Raw genomic sequence first — 22,821 nt, 5'->3', positions numbered from 1 at the left:
TCTATTGAGGACCCAGGAAGGGGTTGCTGCACCTGAATTGTAGTGACAGTATTAGGATTTGACAAAATATTGGGTTGTGACCATTAGGACATCAGGACAGTTAAGGTTTTTAAGGGTTTTAAGGACTGAGGTGAGTTTTTTTTTTTTTCATTTGTTTTGTTTTAGTTCACCTCCCAGCTTTTGAACATTCCTCCTGGTTGTCCAGACCCAGCTCCATCAGTCAGTTCTTCTCCAGGTGTGGACTAGGTTCTTTTAGAGGTACTTGAGATGTTTAGGAGCTTAGAGTAATTGAAAGCAGTATAGGCAGGACCTTGAAGAACAATGGAGCTCCAAATACCTTTTGGGTCCTGCCTGCACGAATGAGAAAAATCTTAACATTTCTCCCCGGGCCACCTCCTTTTTGTTGACAAAGAATAAGCCTCTTGGGCAAGGCCTCTGACCCTTTGGCGAGCCCCAGTTGTAGTGTGTAAATAGGACTTTAAAAAGTTATTTTCATAGAACTCATTTCCGATATCCCAGGGTGCAAGGGCTGGAGCCATGTATAGCTTTTTAGTTTAAGCAAATTCATTCCAGTGAGAAAAGTTAGTCTGCTAATCATATGGAGTAACAATGTAGCCAGTGGCCTATGCATCAGTCAGGAACCTTGATGGCAACAGAGAGTTACTCAAGCCTGGGAAACAGTAGATTAGACTGTAGATTAGCAGAAAGGGGCCCTTGCCAAATCTCTGCATAGCAAAGTTGGGGCTCTGTGTGGGTTCTGGGGGGCATGGGTCCACTGCTGTTCCTAGCTCCAGCCTGATGCTCATCAGCTCCTTGCTTCCTACAGAGATCCGCATGCAGCTGGTGGAGCAGTTCAAATGCCTGGAGCAGCAGTCAGAGTCGCGGCTGCAGCTGCTTCAAGACTTGCAAGAGTTCTTCCGCAGGAAAGCTGAGATCGAGCTGGAGTACTCCCGCAGCCTGGAGAAGCTGGCCGAGCGCTTCTCCTCCAAGATCCGCAGCTCCCGGGAACACCAGTTCAAGTGAGAAGTCGGTTGCGGGTCCTGGGATGGGAGGTGGCCCTGGGCAGGAGAGCTGTTGGCAGAGGCAATGAGCGAAGGAGGCTAAAACCAGATCCTGACCTGCAAGGTCCTGCAAGGTCCTGCAAGGTCCTGCAAGGTACTGGGTTCTGCAGCTTCCGGGAGCTGGTTGTTCTCATGCACCAAGTAAAATGACAATGGCTTCCACGCAGAAGGTCGCAATAGAGTTAGATGGGTGGTATGGAGCTACTTTAGCTTATGCCCAGCAGACTTTGTACCTCTTTTCAGCACATCCTGACTTTATCTGGTTGGGTTTTAATTGGGCATCAGCTCAGCTTCTATGTCCTTAGGATGGTCTTCTTGAGGATTGGGTTCACAGAGCATCCCTCTTCCTTGCCGTTCTGGATGACCTCAGTACCTAAACACTTTCCTACCTTCTTATTTACGACACACCGGCCCTTGGATATCCTAAAGCCCTGAGTAGTAATGGTCTCTATCTGATGAGAAAGGTTCCGAAGACTTCCAGTTACACCCTGAATTGTGGCTGGAGCTATCCACAGGGGGTGTGCACAGCTGGGGTCTCATCACTGGCCCCTCCTTCCTCTTGATTTGAAACCAGCCCCCCTCACGTGCTAAGTGTAAGTATGGAGGAGAGGGGCAGGGCAGGCCTTGAGGACACAGGGGTCCCTTATTCCCTCACCTTGTCTGTAATGAGCCCCACTAGCCCCCAAGGGTTCATTAACTCAGCCACCAGCTGATGGGAGGCCCAGCTGGCAGTCGGACCGTGTGGGCTGCTTGGCTCACTATGAAAGTCTAATTAGGGGGTCACCCAGGCCACTGCAGCTGGGGTAGACCCTCTTCATGGCGCTCATGTAATGGGCCAGTCCTGACGGCTTTTGGAGGTTCAGTTTTCTGAGCAGGCTGATTCACCTTTGACTCCAGGGTGCTCAGGTACCTGGCCGCTGCTTCTGTTCATAGGTTCTGTGCTGTGTTCTGGTCCTTCAGCCTAGATGTCCTGAGAAGCCAGGCTGTTTACAGATTCTTCACATAAGAGTGCCCCAGCTTCCAGGTTGCTTTCTGGGGCTGGAGGAGAGACCTGGGTAGTCTCACTGCAACAATCATAGCTGAAGAAGCAGATGGGAGGAGGGAAAGGAAAGAGAAAGGCAGGAGGAGAGGGCGGAATTTATTAATTCTTGGTTCACGCAGTTTACTTGAGTTGAGATATTTGGCTCAGAGAGGGAATTGATTTGCAAAGATGCCACAGCAAGTTAGGGACAGAACTGGGACGGAAACGGAGGTCCTTTTGTTCTAGGTTAAGGTGTTTTCCTTTGTCTGGTGGGTACTTCTCCCTAAGGCCCAAGCTTTTCCCCATCTGCCTGGGTCATGGGGATGTTTACACCTGTGGACCATGCTAAACTTAGGTCCAGACTTAGCTGGGAAAACTTCCAGGTGGCACTTGATTTAAAGAAAGGCGTAGGGGCTGCCATGGAGGGGCAACAAGTTAAGGGGCTTGCTGCTGAGCCTGACAACTTGTGTTTTATCCCCAGAACCCATATGGCAGAAGGAAAGAACTGACTTCTTGTCCACTATGTCCAAAGAGCCTGATACCAGCTCCTGGGCTCTCCTGGGGGAGCTTGAACATTGTAGAGAAGGGGAGGAGGCGGTGAAGATTGGCATCCTTCACTGACTTAAGATGGGAAGGATTTATGAAGGGAATGAGGCAAAGCTGGTGCTCAGGGCCTTGATCTGTCTTTGTGCATGAGCACTGGGTTTCAAAGTCTGCAATGACAGAGAAGATGGCTGATGAGCAAGGGTGTCTAGCACCTAGCAGAGGTCTTGGCCTATGGTTGGTACACATGTTTCCTGAATAAATGTCCAATGGTAATTAGAGTTGCCACAGGGGGCAGTGTATCTTTTGACTTCCTCAGATGGCTGAAATGTTTGAGCAAACTGTTCCCCATTCATGTACCTGGTATTAGTGCTGTATTGCTGCAAGGACAGCTGACCTTGATAGTAACCTTCTGGCTGGAGGGTGGGGACCACTAAGGGATTGGTGTGAAGGCTTGGTAAATAGAGGCTTCTCTACAATGCAGGGGCCTCTCCATCAGAAGCCCTGGGGCCTCAACAAGCCTTTCTGGGGATGCTGGTGACCAGTCACTTTGGATGGTTTTCTGCATGACAAATGGTATTTGGTCTTTTTAATGGGCTATGCTGGCCCACCTTCCTTGTTACCAGCATAGAAGTCACAGTCTTGCCCTTTCTGGAAGAGCTTGGCTTTTTCCCCTGATGATCTGGACTGAGGAACATTCGATGGGCAGGAAGATGCCATGGAGGGCAGCACGTAGGGTCCTGACCCTGCTTCTCAGGAGGATGCGTGGCCTGGTCCAGACAAGCTGGCTGGGTTCAGAAGCAGAGGTCCTGCCACCAAGACTTTCTCCAAGAGCTGTATATTCTAAAACACCGATACTTTGAGATACTTGGTGGGGAAGTAAAAAAGAAAAGAAAAGGAATCCTGTATTTGGGAATCACTGTCTGTTCTGGAATCCACTATGTAGACCAGGCTGGCCTTGTCCTCACAGAGATCCACCCATCTCTGCCTCTTGGGCGCTGGGACTAAAGGTGTAGACCGCCACAGCTCACAGACTGCTCTTAATGAACCCCTGAGATGTCCCCAACACAGTGTTTAGAAGGCTCTGAGAGGTTTTACTAAGCCTGATTGTAGTGATATTTCATTTGCCTTTTAATAAATAAAGCTTGCCTGAAAATCAGAAAAGTCAAACCGCCCCACTGGCCAGCCTTACAGACCAGGCAGTGGTGACACACACCTTTGATCCCAGTAGCCACAAAGACACACACTTTTAATCCCAGTAGCCACACTAGCTTGCCATAGAAACCAGGCAGTGGTGGTGCACACCTTTGATCCCAGTAGCCACACTAGCTTGCCATAGAAACCAGGCAGTGGTGGTGCACACCTTTAATCCCAGCACTAGGGAGGAATATAAAATGGGAGGAGACACCTTTCAGACACAGTCCCATTCTGAGATTCCTGGAGGCAGGATCGCAATTTCAGACAGAGGTAGAGGTAAGAGCCAGTGGCTGGCTGTTTTGCTTTTCTGGTCTTCAGGTTGAACTCCACTATCTGTCTCTGAGATTTTATTAATTGTTCTTCAACTGTTGTCTTCTTTCTGAAAGCTATATGGACATAGCATTTCCCCTCCCCAGGACGAGTGATTATACTTTACAAAGGAGCGCTCCCTAGGAATCCAGATGCGTAGCTCTGTTCTACACAAACCCCAAAGTGTAATGACATCCACCCAAATAGTGTTCTGTATCTTAGGTGACAGGGCCCCTTTTATTCTGATTCCATTGGGTTTCGGTAGTTCTTGCCTTTCAGGGGAATATGCCTCATGACAGTTCCCTGTCCAGGATTAAGTGTGCTGGCTGCTCTGTGACCCACAGAGAAAAGCAGCAGAGAAGTCTGTTCAAACACATTAGAAATATTTGGGGGGAAAGCCAGAGCTTGGGAAGAGCTGGGCGGTGTTTGGCTGAATGCTGCGTAATATTCTATGCAGAAATTCAGTGCCAGCACAGCTGGGAGTGTCTTCCAGCTTCACAGAGCAGTTGAGAGGGAGGATCCCAACTGACTTCGTTTCCAAGAAAGCACTTCTTACTGAGGAAGAAGTGCCATGGTTTTCACAGCTGCAGCGTGTCTTAAAATGATAGTATAATTGAGATTTAGCCTTCCAGGTTATTCTTGACAGAAAAGCATTTTTTGCAATGTGGAATTTGAAGTTGGTGTGCAGAGGACCCGGAGTTGAGAGGTCTGGGCAGGATGAAGGAAACCCTCAGGTCAAGCTTGTGTTTCCTACTGATAGTTATGACTGCTCCCAGGGCCAGAATCACACTGATTAGTTGTTTAATTTTCCAGTTCCTTCATATCTGCTTTACCCTGTGCCAGGTGAGTAGTAGTCACCATCTTATGGCACTTTCATGGCACGGAGGACAGCTGCATCTCTAGCTTCCTGGGTGACACTAGTAAGGTTTGGGGAAATTAATTTGCCTGGGACACAGCCTTTGTTGCAGATAGTACAGGTTGTCAGACTCCAAATGCAGAGTGCCTCTGGCTGTACCACCGCATGGCCGGTCCGTTTCCTTGGCTACCTGCCTGGGTTAATGCTCGCTGAGTGTCACCATCTAACCAGACCTGTGTGAGCGTCAGCGGTCTGGAAAAGGCACTTGTGAAAAGCCTCTGTTGTAGCCTGGCGAGTTGTGGGTCTCACAGGGCTCAGGTCAGAATAGCAAGGCACCGAACAGTTTATAGGCCTGGCATGCGCCTTCATCCTGCTAGGTACTTGAAAACAAGGAAACATTTCTAGTCTCTCTGTCTCTTTGTCTATCTCTGTCTCTGTCATAAACACAAGACAGAACTGCTTGGTGCTCCTCAAAATAAAGGAAGGCTCACTGGTGCTCCCTGAGCCATAGCTGCTCAATTCTCTCCCAGCCTCCTTGATGCTCCTGCCTTGGTAACACCTCTCTACTCTCCCAGCCATCCCCAGGCTCCGGCACCTGCCTAAGAATGCATTATGCTGTCTGTTTCCCTTCGAGTTGCTTTCTCGGGTACCTTCTATTTGTGGCAACATTTAAAAAAAGAAATCTATGGCTAAGGAAAGTTCTTTGTCAATATCTTTAGAAAAAGGCAGCAATAGACCTGAGAGATGGCTCCATGGGTAAGATACATTTTGTATTTGAGTGTGAAGTCCCGAGTTCAAGTTCATAAAACCACAGGAAGACCAGGTGTGCCTGCACATGTCTGTGGCAGAACTTCAGAGAGAGAGGAGTCAGGAGGATCATGGGGGGGCGGTGCTAGGTGCCAAGCTATCTCTAGGTTCACTGGGAGACCTTGCATCAAGGGGGTAAAGTATAGAGTGATAGACTAGGATGCCTGGTGTTCTCCTTTGGCCGCTGTGTGTGCGTGTGTATGTGCACACCACACACACACACACACACACACACAAACACATGCACATTCACACACACACACACACACACACACACTTAAAATCAAAGGGAGATACTGAGCCTGGGCTTTGGGATTTGATAATCCCTATACGAACAAAAGTTCACATTGCGGTCCGTTTCCAGTTGCTTGTGAAAAATTATCACCTTCTCTCACCTCTAGTTTTCATCCTGCAGAATCTACCAGATCAAAATGTCCATCATTTTTATATTCTATTGTCCCTTGTCCACCTTCCCTCACCTCCAACATCTCTCTTCCTTCTTCGGTCATTTCAACCTTCTACCTCCCACCTTCCATCTTCTACCTTTTATTATCACCAGTTTCCTCGTCTGGTCTGTGGCAGGGCTCTCAGGGGTCCCCTACACTGTGCTCTCTGTGACAGCTGCAGCCCTTTCTTCTTTTCTTAGTTTTCCATCTGGTCTTCACTGCTCCCACACACGTTCCCTGGAATCCTCAGGTCATAATCAGTGGATTGCAAACTCTTAACCAGATTGTGATTTATTTGTGTGTGCATATATACATACGTTCATATAGATCACATATGCACCAACAGCACCCTGGTTTTTGTATTAAGAATGATGAGTAGATTTAAAGGGCACACTGCATGTAGGACTTTAGTTTTGTCTCCATTCCGTTAGGCAGGTAGAATAATAGTGGATTTTAAGGCTTGTGTAGGACGTTATACTTCGCAACTTCATTCACGAACCATTAGTTTGATCATCCTTCTAAGAATCCTGGTGGCATATGGAGAGTCAGAGGAGGCGTCATCACCCCTCTGGGACAGACAAGGGACTTGAAGGCCAGGCACAGTGGATCCTAACTCAGGACCCACAGTTGAAGGATGAAATAAATGACCAGATGAGCCTTAGCAGGGTTTCCTCTGCTTGATTCTGTTAGATAAACTAAGGCACTGAGGCTTGCAGGGAAGGAGATGGAGAGATTGCCCAGGTGATTCCTGATGGGGCAGTAGTTTTCATTTCAGGACGTGACCAAAGATGGGGTCTGGTTTTTGAAGAAGGTGCCAACTGCAGGGACTTGTGCTCTCTAGATCTCAAGATCCCAGGACACTGGATTTAGATCCACGTGCCTCTGGGGTTCTGCAGGCTTGGATCTGGGTTCTGTTTGCTAAGCGGAATTTTCCAGCCCCCAGCTGGGAAGCTGGCAGAGCTAGCTTGCTGCTAATTTCATTTTCCTAACTTACCAGCTTGGCAAGGCTTGGCCTCTCCAGCTTCAGTCTCTTGGAACCTCATTCCCACCTTTCTTAGCCAAAGAAAGCAAGCAAGCTGTGACTCACCAGAAATGTTCATTGCTAGTTTCTAGCCATAAAAAAAGAAAATATGTACATCTGCGGAAGTTCTGCCCTTATGTCCTAGCTCAGCAGCTTCTGCCTGCCGAGAAGAGGCTTGGGTGCAGGATGAAAAAGCGTAGAGTCACTCAGAGTGGGCCGGAGAGAGGGAAGGCTGCCTCACTTCATTTTGGTGTCTTCTAAGAAGGGGGCTGTAGCAAGCAATGGTGGCAGAGGAAGGTAGGTATCAGGCCCAGGGACCCTTTGGAAGAAGGACAGGTGACCCCAGAAAAAGGAGAGTGGAAGCAGAGATTCCTGAGCATCCCCATCCTGGTCTGTCACCTGTGTTCTGGGTATTGTTTTCTGCAGTCCCAGGGTAATGCAGATGGTACATGAGATGAGGAACCCAGGGCCCATCCTCCTGCAGGCTCCCAGCCACACTGTGCAGCCTGCTTATCCTACCCATTCATTCCTCTGCTTCGTCCACACTGATCTTTTCTTAGTCCCTTAACTACATGTGCTAAATTCCCTGCCCCTTAAGGGAGGCCATGCTTCTAGTACTTTCCCTTAACTCCCTCTAATTCTTCTTAGAAGCCTACCTTACTTACTCCTTCCTCATAGACCCTTTAGTGGAACCTTGAAGTCAGGCCTCACGATCTTTGCTCTGGGCTCTCGTGGCATGGTATTTACTCTAGCACTTTCTGTCAGTGTAATTCTGCACACACCTGTGATGTCTCTAATGGTGGGACAATGGTCTTTATCCTGCCACTTGTATTATTTTAATAAAATGCAGATTGGCCAGTAGCCAGGCAGGGAGTAGAGCCGGGACGACCAGGCAGGATATAGAGACAGGGCAATGAGAGCAGGAGAATTCTGGGAAGAGGAAAGCTCAGTCTGCAGTCATCACCCAGACACAGAGGAAGTGAGATGAGAATGCCTCGCTGAAAAAGGTGCCAAGCCATGTGGCTAACATAGACAAGAATAATGGGCCAGTTTAAGATGTAAGAATTAGTTAATAAGAAGCCTGGTCTAATAGGCCAACCAATTTATAATTAATGTAGACCTCTGTGTGTTTCTTTGGGACTGAACGGCTGAGATACCGAGTGGGACAGAAACCTCTGTGAACATGATTCTGTGTCCCCCAGCACACTGTCTACTGTATGGAGGACAGGAGCCACGCATGTGCTCAAGGTCATCTTGGAGCCTGGCCTACAGAATGCACATCATAAAGGCAGTGCACAGATGAGCCACTGAGGAATGACCAGGGAGCTCTTTCCTGGTGTTGAGTGGCATGATTTGAGTAGCTAGGCCACCTGCATAGGTGACCTGTGTATTGTCACTTTGCTAGAAGGTAGATGGTCCGGGTGTCTTTCTACTTCACCTTTGTGGCTCTTATTGATAGCCCAGTGAGGTAGTGAGGGACTGCTACCATTGTGGCTAAGGCCACAGATGCCAGCCTTCTATAGAAGGGCTAGTTCTAACTCTGATCCTGGCTGTGAAGAGCCTACTTGGCATATTAGTTGCTTTTGGTTCTGTGGTAAATGCCATGACCGAAAGCGAACATGGAAGAAAAAGTTTATTTTGTTAGCTTATGGTTCCAAAAGGGAGGCCATAGTGACTGGGGAGGCGTGGCAGCAGATAGCCATGGCGGAAAGCTAAGCAATCACATCTTCAACCACAAACACAAAGCAAAGAATGAGAACTGGAAGGGGGTGAGACTATAAACTCCCAAAATGGTCCCCAGTGATACCTCCTCTAGCAAGGCTGCACCTCCCCAGACAGAACCTCACCAGGGACTGGGTGTTCAGACAGAGGAGCTGATGGAGGACGGTTTACATTCAAACTGTCATGCCCAGCTTTTTGTGTGTGTAAGCTGAGACCACACATATGAGTGGAAACAGGGCAGGGAGGAGATGGGAAGGTAGAGCTAGATTTTTCCCATGCTGGGTGGAGCTTGGAGTGGGCATGCTGCCTAGAAGGCAGGTATGGCTCACTGTTCTTGCCTATCGGGTCCTTGTTCCCAGCCACGGGAGTCAGGAGAGCTGCCTCTCTCTGATTGCCGCCTTGTAGACTCTCAGGGGGAGGGGCTCTCTCCCTCCCAGTCATATCTCTAACCTTTGCTTCATTCCCCAAAGGCTACTTCTATGTCCCCAGGTGTCCAGCTAGAAAATGGGTGTCATCCTGGAGTCTCCCTGCTCATCCCCCACCCTTCTCAGTTGGCCCCCAAGTTCAGTCAATACCCAGGCGCTGAATCCTTCAGCTTCTCTCTTGGCCCCTGGGTGTCACCCCTGTCCTTCCAGGGTCCCACTGTAAGGACTGAGAAGATACTTCGGCCCCTTTACTCCTTTGCTCTAGATGAGTTGTTCTCAATCTGCTGGTCATGTGTTGAACAACCTTTTCACAGGGGCCACCTAAAGCCATCAGAAAACACAGATGTCTACATTACGATTCATAACAGTAGGAAAATTTCAGATATGAAGTAGCAGTGAAAATATTTTTATGGGTGGGGTCACCACAACATGAGGACTGTATTAAAGGGTCAGAGCCTTAGGAAGGGTGAGGACCACTGCTCTAGAGCCTTCTATTGCTCCCTGATGACTTCAGGATAAAGATCCAACTCTTTAATGGTCCTTAAAGGCTCTTTGCTATTGGTGTCTTCCATATTCCTAGCCACATCTGTCCCCTGGGATCTCACCCCAAGCATCACACGGAAGCTGCTCGTCAGCTCACCAGCATGCTCTCTCTTCTCCTTTTGGCTGGCCCTTTGGTAATAGTTCTCCACCCAGAAGGTTCTGCTCCAGGAATGTCCACTCCAGCTTTTGATCCTCAGTCTAGAAAGTACTATCTGAAAGAAGACAGCAGTGACCACCTTACTTCTGGGTCTGGTATGGAGGCTCAGCAGCCTCCTTCCTGTGGATATGTTAATGAGGCTACAGCATTGTCTCCTGTCTCTCATGCATCTTTAAGTAGAAGGCTCAGGCGGAGGCTCACCAGAGAAGTTGAGCTTCTATACACACAGCACCTGCACGAACTAGTGTATGTGTGCATGTGTGAATGCATGCAGCCCCACATGTGAACACATGCAAATGCATGCATCCACAGAGAGACGATGAACTAGTGTATGTGTGCATGTGTGAATGCATGCAGCCCCACATGTGAACACATGCAAATGCATGCACCCACAGAGAGACGATGAACTAGTGTATGTGTGCATGTGTGAATGCATGCAGCCCCACATGTGAACTCATGCAAATGCATGCACCCACAGAGAGATGATGAACTAGTGTATGTGTGCATGTGTGAATGCATGCAGCCCCACATGTGAACACATGCAAATGCATGCACCCACAGAGAGACTATGAATGGAAGCCTGAAGGAGCCCCAGGATCTCTTCAATACATTAGCTGCTGCTATTATCTTCCTTCTCCTTCCCCTCTGCCCCCTTCTTCTTTCTTCTTCTCTTCTTGCTCCTCCCCATCCTCACTCCCACACTCTTCCTCAACAGTCTTGGGCTGTGCCACCTCCTGGTTCTGTCCCTTTTGTCTCTCTGCTACCATTTTGCTCTGGCCAGGCAACCCAATTAAAGGTCATCATTAAAGTCAATCTAGCACTTCCGAGTCCTTTCAAAATCACTTGCCTTTTTGCTTTCCTCCGAAACCTCCATAATTTTTACACATTTAATTCCCCAGATGCTGTTCAATTCTTGCATCCCAGATTGAGCTAAGCCCCTGAAGCGATTTCAGTAACAGCTCAATTATGCTTCTCTCCTTTAATCCTTTGATTCCCATCGCCTCCCAGGAAGTAGCAGGAAGTGGGATGGATCGTGTTCTCTGCCCAAACCTGCTTCTTTCCCCGCAGCTCTCCTCCTAGCTTGTCGTTGGCTTCCTCCCAGTAGCCTGAAAGCCAACTTTCAGAATCACCATTCCCTCCTTCTGCTCACACTCGTCTTTCCTGCAGCTCTTCAAGATGAGATGTACCCTGATGTGGGGGGTTTGTCTAGACTTCAGTGATCCCAGTGCTACCACCCAGCCTTCCCCAGCTCCCTTTGCCTGAAATAAGATTCCTTCATGAGTGGTACTCCTGTCTCTAACTCATATTTGTGTCCACACTTACCCACCTGCTCGGTATTCTATATCCATTTATCATCTTTATTTTCTATTCATCTGTCCACTCAGCCATATAACTATCAATGCATCTGTATATATACATACATACCTATCTATCTATCTATCTATCTATCTATCTATCTATCTATCATCTATCTATCATCTATCTATCCATCCATCCATTGTTCATCATCCATCCATCCATCCATCCATCTGTGCCATCCAGCTGCCTACCTACATATCTACCTCACTCAGTCATCTGTTCATCCATCTGTTCATTGTATCTACCCACCTTACTCTCCCTCCAATTGCCCCTCAGTGATTTTTCCAAAACACACACTAGTTATACTTACATAACCTCTGTGACTTCCTACTTCCAAGAAAAAAAATTCTGAATTCTGACAACAGAGTAAAATCTTTTGAAGAATGTTTTTAAAGTACCAATAGCAAGTTCCACTCTAGCACTGTGTCCTGGTATTTTGATAAGTCCCCGAGGTTATTCCACTATGTAATGTGGGCTCAAAACTCCATAGCCTAGATGGCAGAGTCCCAACCACTTGATCTGACACTCCATGCATGCTGCAGTCAAGTCTCTATGCTGTTTCCCAGTCCCTCATTTCTAACCATCTTCCAGTAGTAGCCTCAGAATTCAGGGCTTCCCGAGATGATTTATTATTCAGTCTCCCTCACTCTTTCTCTCTCTCTCTCTTACACACACACACACACACCACATACACACACACACACACCACATACACACACACGTGCGCGCGTGCACACACACACACACACACACACACACACACACACACACACACACCACACACACACACAGACTTCTGATTGGAGCCCCATATCCATTCTTCAAAACCCCAGTACAAATGAAATCTTTTTTCAAGGGTCCCTTTAGCGTAGCATCTGCTCTGTGGTTGCCACCTTACTGGGCCCTGAGCACAGCGAGTACAACAGAAACAGTACCTGCTCCCTAAGAGTTCCCAGGAAGGTGAAAGGAGGGGCCTAGAAATTAAAGGCAGAATGCATCAGGCAGCCTTCTGTAACAACAAGGAATTTCATGAGATAGTCAATTTCTGAAGAGAAAGTTTTTTGGTTTTGTTTTCTATTGCTTTGGGCTAACAGTCTTATAGGTTTTACTCAACAATTGGGCTTCCAGGTCTCCCGCGTATGTGTGTAGGGCATAACATATCATGGTGTGGTGTGAATTCATGGTATCGCAGAGCTGATAGCCTCACGGCAGGAAGTGGAGAAGGGGCCTGAGGTCTCATGAGGCTGTGCTTTCAGTGAACTAATGGCCTCCCACCTCTTAAAAAGATTCCCTCATTTCCTAACAACACCACCCTGGGAACCACTGGGAGACGCTCAGGTCCAAATTTTAGCGTAGTTCTCAAAGTCACACATGCATCCGAATCCCCAAGAGGGCTTGTAAAGCCAGGGTGCCTGGCCAAACTCCAGGGTTTCTGATTAGTGGTCCTGACAGTTTGTACCTCCAACAAACTCCTATCAATGCCAGTGTTGCTGGCCAGAGAGGACACTTGAGAACCACTGTCAGCCACGGTCAAGGGATGACTCTGAAGAAGAATGGCACTTGAGCTATACAGGAAGTGGAGGAGGCAGCCAGGGAAGGAGTTGCTAGCGTGGTCCAGGTAGCAAGAAGGACACGGTGTGCAACTCCCAGAAGGAGGAGCCTGTTATGAAAACAGAAGGGACCAGTGTAAAAGTGCTTAGGGTGCACGGCTCCTGTAACTCCAGCAGACGGGTGCTCTGGGTGCATCCACATTGTTGACCTACATGGTCTCCTCTTTAATTCTTTTTCTTTTGCTTTGATCTCAACCTCTTGACAGGGAACCCCTTCAAGGCAGAGTCTGTGTTACAGACGCCTGTAGAAGAACACAGCCCACTCAGAACCGGCTGTGAAATCGGTGCACCTAGCTAGGCCTGAATTTTACCATTTCAGATCTTTCCAGAATGTCAGCAAAGGGTGGCTCGTTAGTGTTGCATCCTCTTTATGTTTTCTTAGGCAGTTGCGTACTCACCCTGACAACGTGTGTTTCCAATTATTCCCCAGTAAAGCCAGTGCTGCTGGTCTGACCATTCCCTCTGTCCCAAACTCTCTTCTCCCAAATATTTGCTGCCTAGATTTTCCAGCCCATTTGGTGATAGAAGAAGAAAAAACTCCTTGAAGTTAAATGGCTCCTCTTCTCTTACCTTCTCAAATTCCAGGAGCTGGGGGAAGGTGAGAGACGAACATCCCAGAAGCCCATGGGGCTGTTTTCCACAACACCTCTGCTGTGTCCTGGTGAGGAGGGTGCAGTAACAGCTGGAGTCAGCACTTAACCTTCCTCACAACCTGACCCAGTGGCTGCTTTTCCTTACTTAGCCTGCTCCCCAAGGAGTCAGTCATTCAGAACAAGGGTGGAACAAGGCAGGGTTGGGGTTCTCTGGAACTAGTGGTGGGCCTTGTTTACAATATTTCTTTCCACAATAGAAAGCACAGTGAGAGAAGAAGGAGAACCCCAGTTCAGGTATGCTATGTGTCAAGATGGGGTCATCAATTGCATTGAGTTTAGGGTTTTATTTGCCTTTCTCCTTACAGAAGAGCATGTACCCCTTTTCCTGAGCCCCACTGAAGAATCTTTGGGAAAGTAGAGCCAAGAGAGATTTTCGATTGTCTCATTAGCCTGGGAAGCAGTGATACACAGAGATTCTCAGACATCAGATCACATCGGAGTGCCTGGAGGGCTTCTTTAAGCCCAAATTGCCAGGCCCAAGCCCAGTGCCTCTGATTCTGCAAGGGCGGAGGATGCATTTCTGATATGTTTTCAGATCACAGCATGGCATCCAGCTAGACCCCAGCTAGAGTCAGTCTGATAGCCCATCAGTCACTATCGGACAAAGGCTTATTTATCCTGTAGGTGCCTGTATTTTCCTTTGCCTCTGCTCTCACAAGCAGACTCTGAACCCCTCAGGCCTATCCTCCCCAGCTCCTTCAAGCGTCATCATTGTCAGACTGGTTTTTAGGAGGTCAGGAGCTCCCTAGGGAAGGACAAAGGTGTTAAGAGCCCAAGGGACTCTGTGGGTTAGTGGAGGCAGGTTAGCAGAAAGGAAGTAGCTTCTTCTGTTTTCCACTGCATAGACCTAGCAACCGTGAAATATTTCAGAGCAATCTGTTTAATATTTCTCAGCCCGTTGAGATAGATTCTTCCCACAAGAGGGAGGGAATGTGATGAGTGCTACATTCAAGACGAGCATGGATGGCCCAGGACAGAGACAGAGTCATCGGCCCCAAGGGCTAGCTCTAGAGCTGCTTGCTCTACAACCATGAAATATCGCTTCTCTCCTCTGGCCTGTTTCCATAGTTGTAAGAAGTGTAATAAGATTGACTTTGAAGGTGACTGTGAGGGTCAAAAGTGAGTGACCACGTGAACTGACGTGAAGCCAACCTGAGCCATCTTGGTTCCCACAGGAAGGACCAATACCTCCTCTCACCCGTGAACTGTTGGTATCTGGTACTGCATCAGACCCGGCGGGAGAGTCGAGATCATGCCACCCTCAATGACATCTTCATGAACAATGTCATCGTCCGTCTTTCCCAGATCAGTGAGGATGTCATCAGACTCTTCAAAAAGGTGAGCTGCCCTATCTGCCCCAGGTGTCTTTCCCAGACTGGCCATGACAATATTCTACCGTATTTTGGGGACAAGGGACCAGAAAGGCAGGCGTTGAATGATACAGGGGGCAGAGGAGTTCACCATACTCTCCAGCCCAAATTTGACCTCTGTATGTGCCTTTGAAAGACTGTGTGTACTCAGCCTCTTTAGCACCTACAGACACAAGAGTAAAAGCCTTTACGTAGCTAGGTATGTAGTATATGTTTATCATAGGCCATCTGGAAAAGTGGAGGTGGGCATGGGCACAAAAATTTAAATCAACAGAAATTTTGCCTGTCAACCAGTTTTAAAATTCTAAGAATGTATACCTATATAAATTTCCCGCTAGTGCCTCTAATTTGTGCATTTTCTAGAGTGCGTACACCTTTCCCCGTGTAAGATCATACTGTGTATTTGATGTGACTGCCTGCTTATGTCACCTACCAAACTTAGGTGATGCTCTCTGTCAGAACTTTCCCACACTGAAAATAAACTTCTGTCTTGAATGCCTTCACAGCATTTTGTTATATAGACTTACCCCGACCTACGTGCCTGGTGTCTCTCTGTTGAACACTTCGGTAAACGCCGTTCTTTTACTGTTACCGAAAGCCCCACTGTGAGCTTCTCCCCACGTCCATTGTTAATCAGGATCAGTTTCCACAATGAGAATCATAGGCTCAAAAGTTGGTTTACTTTTCAGGCTTTGGTGGAATACTCCATTGTTAAAAGAAAGGTTTACCCAGGGAAATATCCAGGAGCCAAGCGTGAAGAGAGCCATCACTTCTTATGTCCCCTAAAGCCTTTGTCCTACGCGTCTTACACAATGGAGACTCTATGTAACTGTGCAAAGAATTGAATTTTCTATAAAATGGGTGTGTCATTTAGCTTTCTTTTAGTCTGTTGAGCGAGGCTGAAGTTGACTGCTTTGGGGGGCCTGTGTGAAGGTCAGGCATGCTGTCCTGTGGGGAAGGACCGTAGCAGGACACTAGATTCCTTAATATTTTAGAAAGAAAGTAATCCTGGTACTATCCCTTTAAAAACCCATGTGTCCCATATATCTTCAGGCTTGTGACTCATACCTGTGCCTCAGTTTCCTCATTTGTGAAATGCTCACAGACCATCCCGCTAGCATTAGACAGGATACGCCATTCTCGTGTGATCTGTGTATCTTTGGGTTCATGACTTACATTTTCCGTGCCTCAGTTTTCTCTCTTGTGAAATGGGTAAAAACACCTTGGAGGGGAGTGGGCAACGCAGGCTAGCCTGGCCTTCCTTTGTGAGAGCTGGCTGTGACCCTAGGATAGCAGCGGTTGTCACTCAGTGTAGCTGAGGTACAGTTTAGTGATCCAGTGACCCAGGGAGGCTAGACACACAAGGAAGGGGACAAGCTGCTGACTTGAAATAGAATCACCCTCCCAAGGTCTGTGCTTGGATGGTCCCCTTTGAAGGTGGCGTCCACAGAAGGGCTGTGGCTGCTGCCTCATGACCTCCCACCACACAGAATACTTCTGGTTTCTTCCTGAAGCCATGTTTATGAAATGTGGTCTGAGTTTAATATTTGCATAAGCAAACATAATTAGAACAGTAAATATAGTGCCAGAAAAAAAAATCTATCACCCCCCAGTGCTTCGCAGAGGCCAGCCAGCAAGCATTAGCTGTCTGCTGCTTTGGAGTCCTGATCCTGGCTTGGCCCCCGCCCGCTACCGCTGTCACAGCCTTGCCTGGGTGGGAATGACTCAGGGAGAAAGGGCCGGCAAGGCCTTTAGGAAACGAAGGCTGTCTTTTCCCGAGCTGAGCCCTGGGACAAGGGAGATAAATCTTCACAGTTCTCATTTAGCCTGACAGCAGCCTGACGTGTGATGGAGGTTAACAGGGTGGAAAATAATGAAAAATGTCCGCAGCTGAGCTCCTGGCTGCCTTGTTACCAGGCCCGTCCTGTAGAACAAAGGAACTGACCTGGCCCCTGTGGGCTGGGAGAGGGTTGGGGACAAGCCTGCCTGGCTGATTGAGCCCAGTGAGGTTCCTTTGTTTTGCCCGTATTAGAAATAACTCAGAGCTAAGCCCGTGTTTCTTATATAGGGAGAATTCTTGTATCTGTATCAACCACTTCAGGACTAAGTCCTGGGCGAATGGGGGGCACACCCCATTTTACGTAGATGGGAGAGAGTCTTGGGCAGCTTCAAGGAGAGCCTAAGTGTGGCTTCAGCCCCTTACCATCAGTGAGGCAAGGCTTTTAGAGTTTGTCTCTGTACTGCTTCACTGACCACCCTGGCAAAGTCTCTTTAAGGCTCAGTTTTCTTATCTGGGAAGTGGGTCTGGTACAATGCTCACACTGGGGAGCACTTGAAAGAGCAGAGACAGGTGAAGTCCCACCAAAAGGTATGGCACTCTGAACATACTCAAGAAATGGAAGCTCACTAATGGTCCCTCGCATGGAGGCGTGTGGCCAGTATGGTATCCTAGGGCTTGGTGGGGTGTTTCCTGACCACCCACCCAATCTTACTGTAACAGTCGAGCTGCAGGAGGCCAGGAATGGTTGCTGTGGGCTTGAAATAGTTGCCCTGCCGGCCATCTTCTCACTTGATTCTTACACTTTCAACATTCTCTACGCTCCCTTTCACGGAGTCTGGATTATAGTTGTTTGCTTGTTTTATTTTGATTTGGTTATTTTTAATTTTTTTTTTATTTCATGTGCACTCTTAGTGTGTGTGTGTGTGAGCCAGGTGCATGCAGTGCCTGTGGATGACAGAAGAGGGCGCTGGATCCTCTGGAATAGGAGTTACAAGCAGAGTGAGCCATAACATGGGTGCTGGGAACTGAACCTGGGTCCTCTGCCAGAACAGAACGTGCTCTTAACCACTGAGCTACTTCCTAGCTCATGGGGACTCTATTCTACGCAGAAATGACAGCATTGAAAATTCTAAAAACTTAGGTCACTTAATGTCATCCAGCTGCTCGGGCCACTGAGTCATCATGAGTTCATCATAAGTTCAAGGCCAACTCAGGCCACAGAGTGAATTCAAGACTAACCTGGGCAACCTAGAGGATCCTGTCTCAAAAAACAAAGGAGTGTAACTGGCCTGTCAGAAATGAGGATCTTCCAAAGAGATACTTGTATCTCTCAGTCTGACTATCAGATCTTGATACAATGGAGCCCAGAGAAATAAGGTTTTCTCCAGGAACTTCATGCTAGCAAAAGGAAAAGGTAGGAGTGTACGTGCGTGTGTGTATGTGTGTGTGCACATGTGTGCATATTTGTTTCCCTGTAAGATATTTCACACAGGTATAGCAACCTGTCAGAATACCTTTTCAGGATGAGACTGAGTCCAGGGAAAGATGGGTCGGTGGGCGGGACCACACCTTGACCAGGACGTGTCAAGTGTGCAAGTCCTTTGCCCTCTATTTAAACTTCCATCTCACTTCAGGGCCCCAAAGACAGACTTGAGGGTTTTTATGTAGCTCTTTCTGTCTTCTCAATGTAGCATTGAATAAATCTCCTCCTGGTTTTTTTTTTTTTTTTTTGGGTGGGGAGGGCTTTCCACTTTTAAATTGGCTCTCTTTATTGGTTTATTGAGAACAGGTTTCTGGACCTGACTTGGGCATAGCTTGTGATACCCTCACCCCCAGTTCCATGACAGATGGGCTCAGGATGGAGCTCAGAGACTGAACATTTGACTGGTGTGCATGTCTAGCCCAGCATTCAGTCCCCAGCAACAGGGAAAGGTAGTTCAGAAGCTGACTTTAAGAGGAGGGGTCTGGCTCAAACAGAGCAAAGTGGAACAGAATGAGGTCTTAGAGGGCCCTCTGGAATGGTCAGTACCTGTGTCCGTGGACAACGGAAATACAGTTCAACCCGCTTGAGGGGGAAAGGCTTTTCCCTCCTTTACAAGGTGACCTTGGCTTCAGGCATGGGTGTGTTTCTAGGGACGTAAGAATTGTTTCCAGGAAATCGCCTATTTCTGCTATGTGACTTTGGTGTCTGTTTCCCAGTTTTCAGGGGGACAGTTTTGGTGAGGAGCCTTTTCTTAGTTAGTTTGTCCCACGTTTATGACCAGGGGGCTCCCAGCAGCTCCAGGCTTGAATCTCATGTTTTGAATCTAGCATCAGATTTTCTGAGCACTGATTGGCCCAGCACAGACATGCAATCACCCTTGCTGCTGCAGTCTGGTGAGGAAGGCCTAAGTGTGGGAGAGATGCCCATCTCTGGAGCAAGAGGTGCTCAAACCCGCTGATCCACAGCCTGAGGATGGGTGAGGGTGGCTCCCCAAGAAAAGTTGGTGTGGTCCTTATGAGAAGAGATATTAGAAGTCCCCTGAGCCCTCTACTCCAGTTCTTCTTACCATATTTAACTAGGCGTCCCCTCAACGAAGGATATGCCTTACCTCTCAGGATTGCCCTCTATCTGGGAACAGCTATGATCAACATGCCTTCAGTGCAGAAATGAAATATTATGAGTTTTTTGCTCTTGGGTTCCTGAGGACCACAAATATCCAATAAGTGTAAAAACTCATGTGTGGGTTGGAGACAGACATGAAGGTGGTCCGCCCAGGTCTTTGCTGCCTGGAGACGAACATTCTCGTTCACTTGTATCTTCTCAAGCTGCTCCCCATAGGTCATGCTGAGTTTTCTCCGACCTCTAGTAGTCTAGGGTGAGAAGCACTGGGGAGAAAGGATTGGCAAGCTTTGGCCTGCACACCCCTGTACACTGCCCCCCCCCATGTTAATCTCTTTAAAACTTATCTCATTAGATTCTGGCCAAATTACTTCAGTGAAGTTTCTAGGATTTTCTCAAGAGGCAAGAACTCCTCATCTGTGGGGAAGGCCTGTGTCATAACATCCTCATGCCGTCCTTGTGTGTGTAGCCTTCTGTGTTGATTTGAACGAGATGTCTCCCATTGTTGTGGGATATTTACCAGAGAAGATTGCCAATAGAAAAGCTTTATTAGCGGGCCTGTGACTATACCGGGTGTTCAGGATCCTGGTGTAGCATTGAGTCTTTCTCAGGGTGAGCTTTGAAGCACAAAAACCACATTCTGGGTTGACATCCTTCAGTTAACACAAATAGTTGGCCAGAAGTAGAACTACAGAAGCTCAAAAGCAAAGTTAGTACATTTAGAGAATTTGCCAGAACTATGGACTTTGGTGGGTTAGGCCTTTGTTTTAGCTTTGGCAGGTGGAACTGTTTACAGCCTGAAAGGAACTTCCATCATGGAGTCAGTCATGCTAAGGTCTGGGCCCTGTTACACCATACGCCTTGAGCACTGGTCCCTATTTGGTAGCTGTTTGGAAAGCATTTGGAAATGTGGCCTTGCTGGAAGAAGGGTGTGGCTGGGGCCAGGCTTTGAGGTTTCAAAAGACTCTTTTTCACCACCTCCTATTTGTGCCTGGACATGTGAGCTCTCAGCCATTGCTGCCACTGTGCCCTCACTTCACTCTCATAATCTCTAGCCTGAGAACGAGTTGGCAGTGAGGGTGTTGAAGAGTAAAGGTGAGTGTGCCAAGTGAGAGAGGGTTGGGAGCTCCGGAGCGAGGCAAGAGCTCAGGAGACAGAACAGATTGTGACGGAGGTCAGAGGCACACCAGAACTGAGGGGACAGACAGCAGGCTAGGCTGAATTCAGCTCTTCAACATAACCTGCTTGGTTATTACGTTAAGACAGTTCTCACCCTTCCTAGTGCTGCGAACCTTTAATACAGTTCCTCATGTTGTGGTGACTCCCAACCACAGCATTTTCATAACTGTAATTTTGTTACTGTTATGAATTGTAATGTAAATACCTGGTTTTTGATAGTTTCAGGTGACCCCTGTGAAAGGGCTGCTTGACCCCAAAGGGGTCGTGACCCACAGGCTAAGAACCACTACCTTAAGCTAGACCATTTTAAAACTTGGGAGATTTCATACCAGGTGTTTTGGCATTTGCTTATAATCTCAGCACTCGGGAGATGGGGGTAGGAGAATCAGGAGTTCAAGTTTAGCTACATAGTGAGTTTAGAGAAGCCTGAGCTGTCTGAGACCCTATCTCACAAAACCAAACCCAACAGGACGGCCTACGGCCCAGCCTCCCTAATGTTGTCCAGGATGCGTATTGACTCTTTTACTTCATCTTCCCCACCTTTTCCGACTTTGCGTTTGTGGTCTCCCCATTAAACATTACCTGCCAGTGGGCGTCATATTCTAGCCTGGGGTAGCATCCCCTGGAGACGTGTTGGGGCAGATCTCTGGGGTCCATAGTCTCAGTTGCTGATCCAGTAGGTCCAGAGTGTGGCCTGAGAATCTGTGTTGGAATCTCAGTCGACTATGGAGACCCGCATGGGAAGAACTTCCAGTGCAGCCTTCTTGTTTTATAGGTAAGGAAACAGAGGCCTGTGTCTGCTAGGGAAATAATCTTCCCCAAGCTCTCCAGGGGATGCTACCCCAGGCTAGAATATGACGCCCACTGGCAGGTAATGTTTAATGGGGAGACCACAAACGCAAAGTCGGAAAAGGTGGGGAAGATGAAGTAAAAGAGTCAATACGCATCCTGGACAACATTAGGGAGGCTGGGCCGTAGGCAGTCCTGTTTGGTTTGGTTTTGTGATTTAGGGTCTCAGACAGCTCAGGCTTCTCTAAACTCACTATGTAGCTAAACTTGGGGAATCCAGCCCTATTCAGCACCCCAGCTGGGAGGGTCACTGTGTGTCACAGGCATCCCTCTTTCCCCTGCCTGTTTCTGAGAGTAGGTACTGAAGCCCAGCCCATTTGCAGGCTCTTCTGTTTTCCTCCGCTCCCTTCACAATAGCCATCCATTATTCTGCACGCCGATGCCTGTGGAATTTAATTACTTGCCCTGGCCGTGATGTGAATTTGATTGTTGGAAGCTGCAGCATTCTGGAAGAAGCGCTAATGAGGAGAGACTCTCAGCAGAGACGAGAGGGCATTTGGGGGGCCTGTGTTTGAAAGCATCCCTTCACTGTGTGGCAACAAGGACTTGGTCTTTAGTGAGTTTTCTCGTCCCCGCCTCGAAGATGTCCATTGCATTTCATAAATAAATCAGGGCTTTTGTGTCCAATAATTGCTTTGCTTTGTAACAGATCAAAAGCAGCCGTGGCCTTGGATTCAAAGCCAAGTTTATTTTTCAATTTTTATTTTCTTGCAGGAGAGAGTGAGGGTTTGCATGCTGGAGGGTCCAGCGGTGAGGTCTGCACTGGGGTGGGAGAACAAAGAGATGAAGAACCTCAGCCTGTCTCCACTGTCTCCCAGGGAGACAGACAGCCTGTGAAGCAGGCCTCAACGGCCTTTCCTGCTCATTCAATACACATTTGCCAGTGCTAGTATGATGGCAAATAAGCAATTGTAGCAAAGAAACAGTTAGTGCTTATTCTGCACAAGGCCCTAAGCATTCTGTATGCACTGAATTCTGTAAGTCTGAGAAGAAGACTTCCCATCACCCCATTGTACAGATAAGGAAACCCAAGCAGGTCGAGGCTGCAGTTTTACTTCAGATACATCCAACTCAGTGGTAGAGACAGGCGATGAACAGGCCAGAGAAACAGTTTAAACATAGCGCCCTCCTTTGGGATGCTTCCAGGGTAGTATAGAAGTTGAGCTAGATACAAAGAAGTGATTGTTTGGAGCACCAGGGAGGGGTGGCCATCCCTACCCAAGTTCATTCAGAGGGAGGTTCAAGGAAGGCATGGTGTCATGGATTCAGTGCTGCAGTGAACACTGGTGCTAAGCGTTGATCACAGCTTGG

The 22,821-nt window shown here is 48.0% G+C and overlaps 1 protein-coding gene across 3 annotated transcripts in view; it reads left to right on the top strand.

Annotated features, from left to right (window-relative positions):
- The window catches only part of Srgap3 (SLIT-ROBO Rho GTPase activating protein 3), a 229,136-nt gene that overhangs the window by 110,831 nt on the left and 95,484 nt on the right, over window positions 1-22,821 (top strand). For all 3 annotated transcript variants that reach the window (XM_041680344.1, XM_041680337.1, XM_041680352.1), the window contains exons 2-3: window positions 827-1,019; window positions 14,906-15,068. In XM_041680344.1, the coding sequence (XP_041536278.1) occupies window positions 827-1,019; window positions 14,906-15,068 (356 nt within the window). The remainder of the gene's footprint in view (window positions 1-826; window positions 1,020-14,905; window positions 15,069-22,821) is intronic.

The sequence above is a fragment of the Microtus oregoni genome, unplaced genomic scaffold (genome assembly GCF_018167655.1).
Source record: "Microtus oregoni isolate MIOR12 unplaced genomic scaffold, Mior012 000002F_ref0000024, whole genome shotgun sequence".
NCBI classification, from domain to species: domain Eukaryota; kingdom Metazoa; phylum Chordata; class Mammalia; order Rodentia; family Cricetidae; genus Microtus; species Microtus oregoni.
This window is presented reverse-complemented; position numbering and strand designations above follow the sequence as displayed.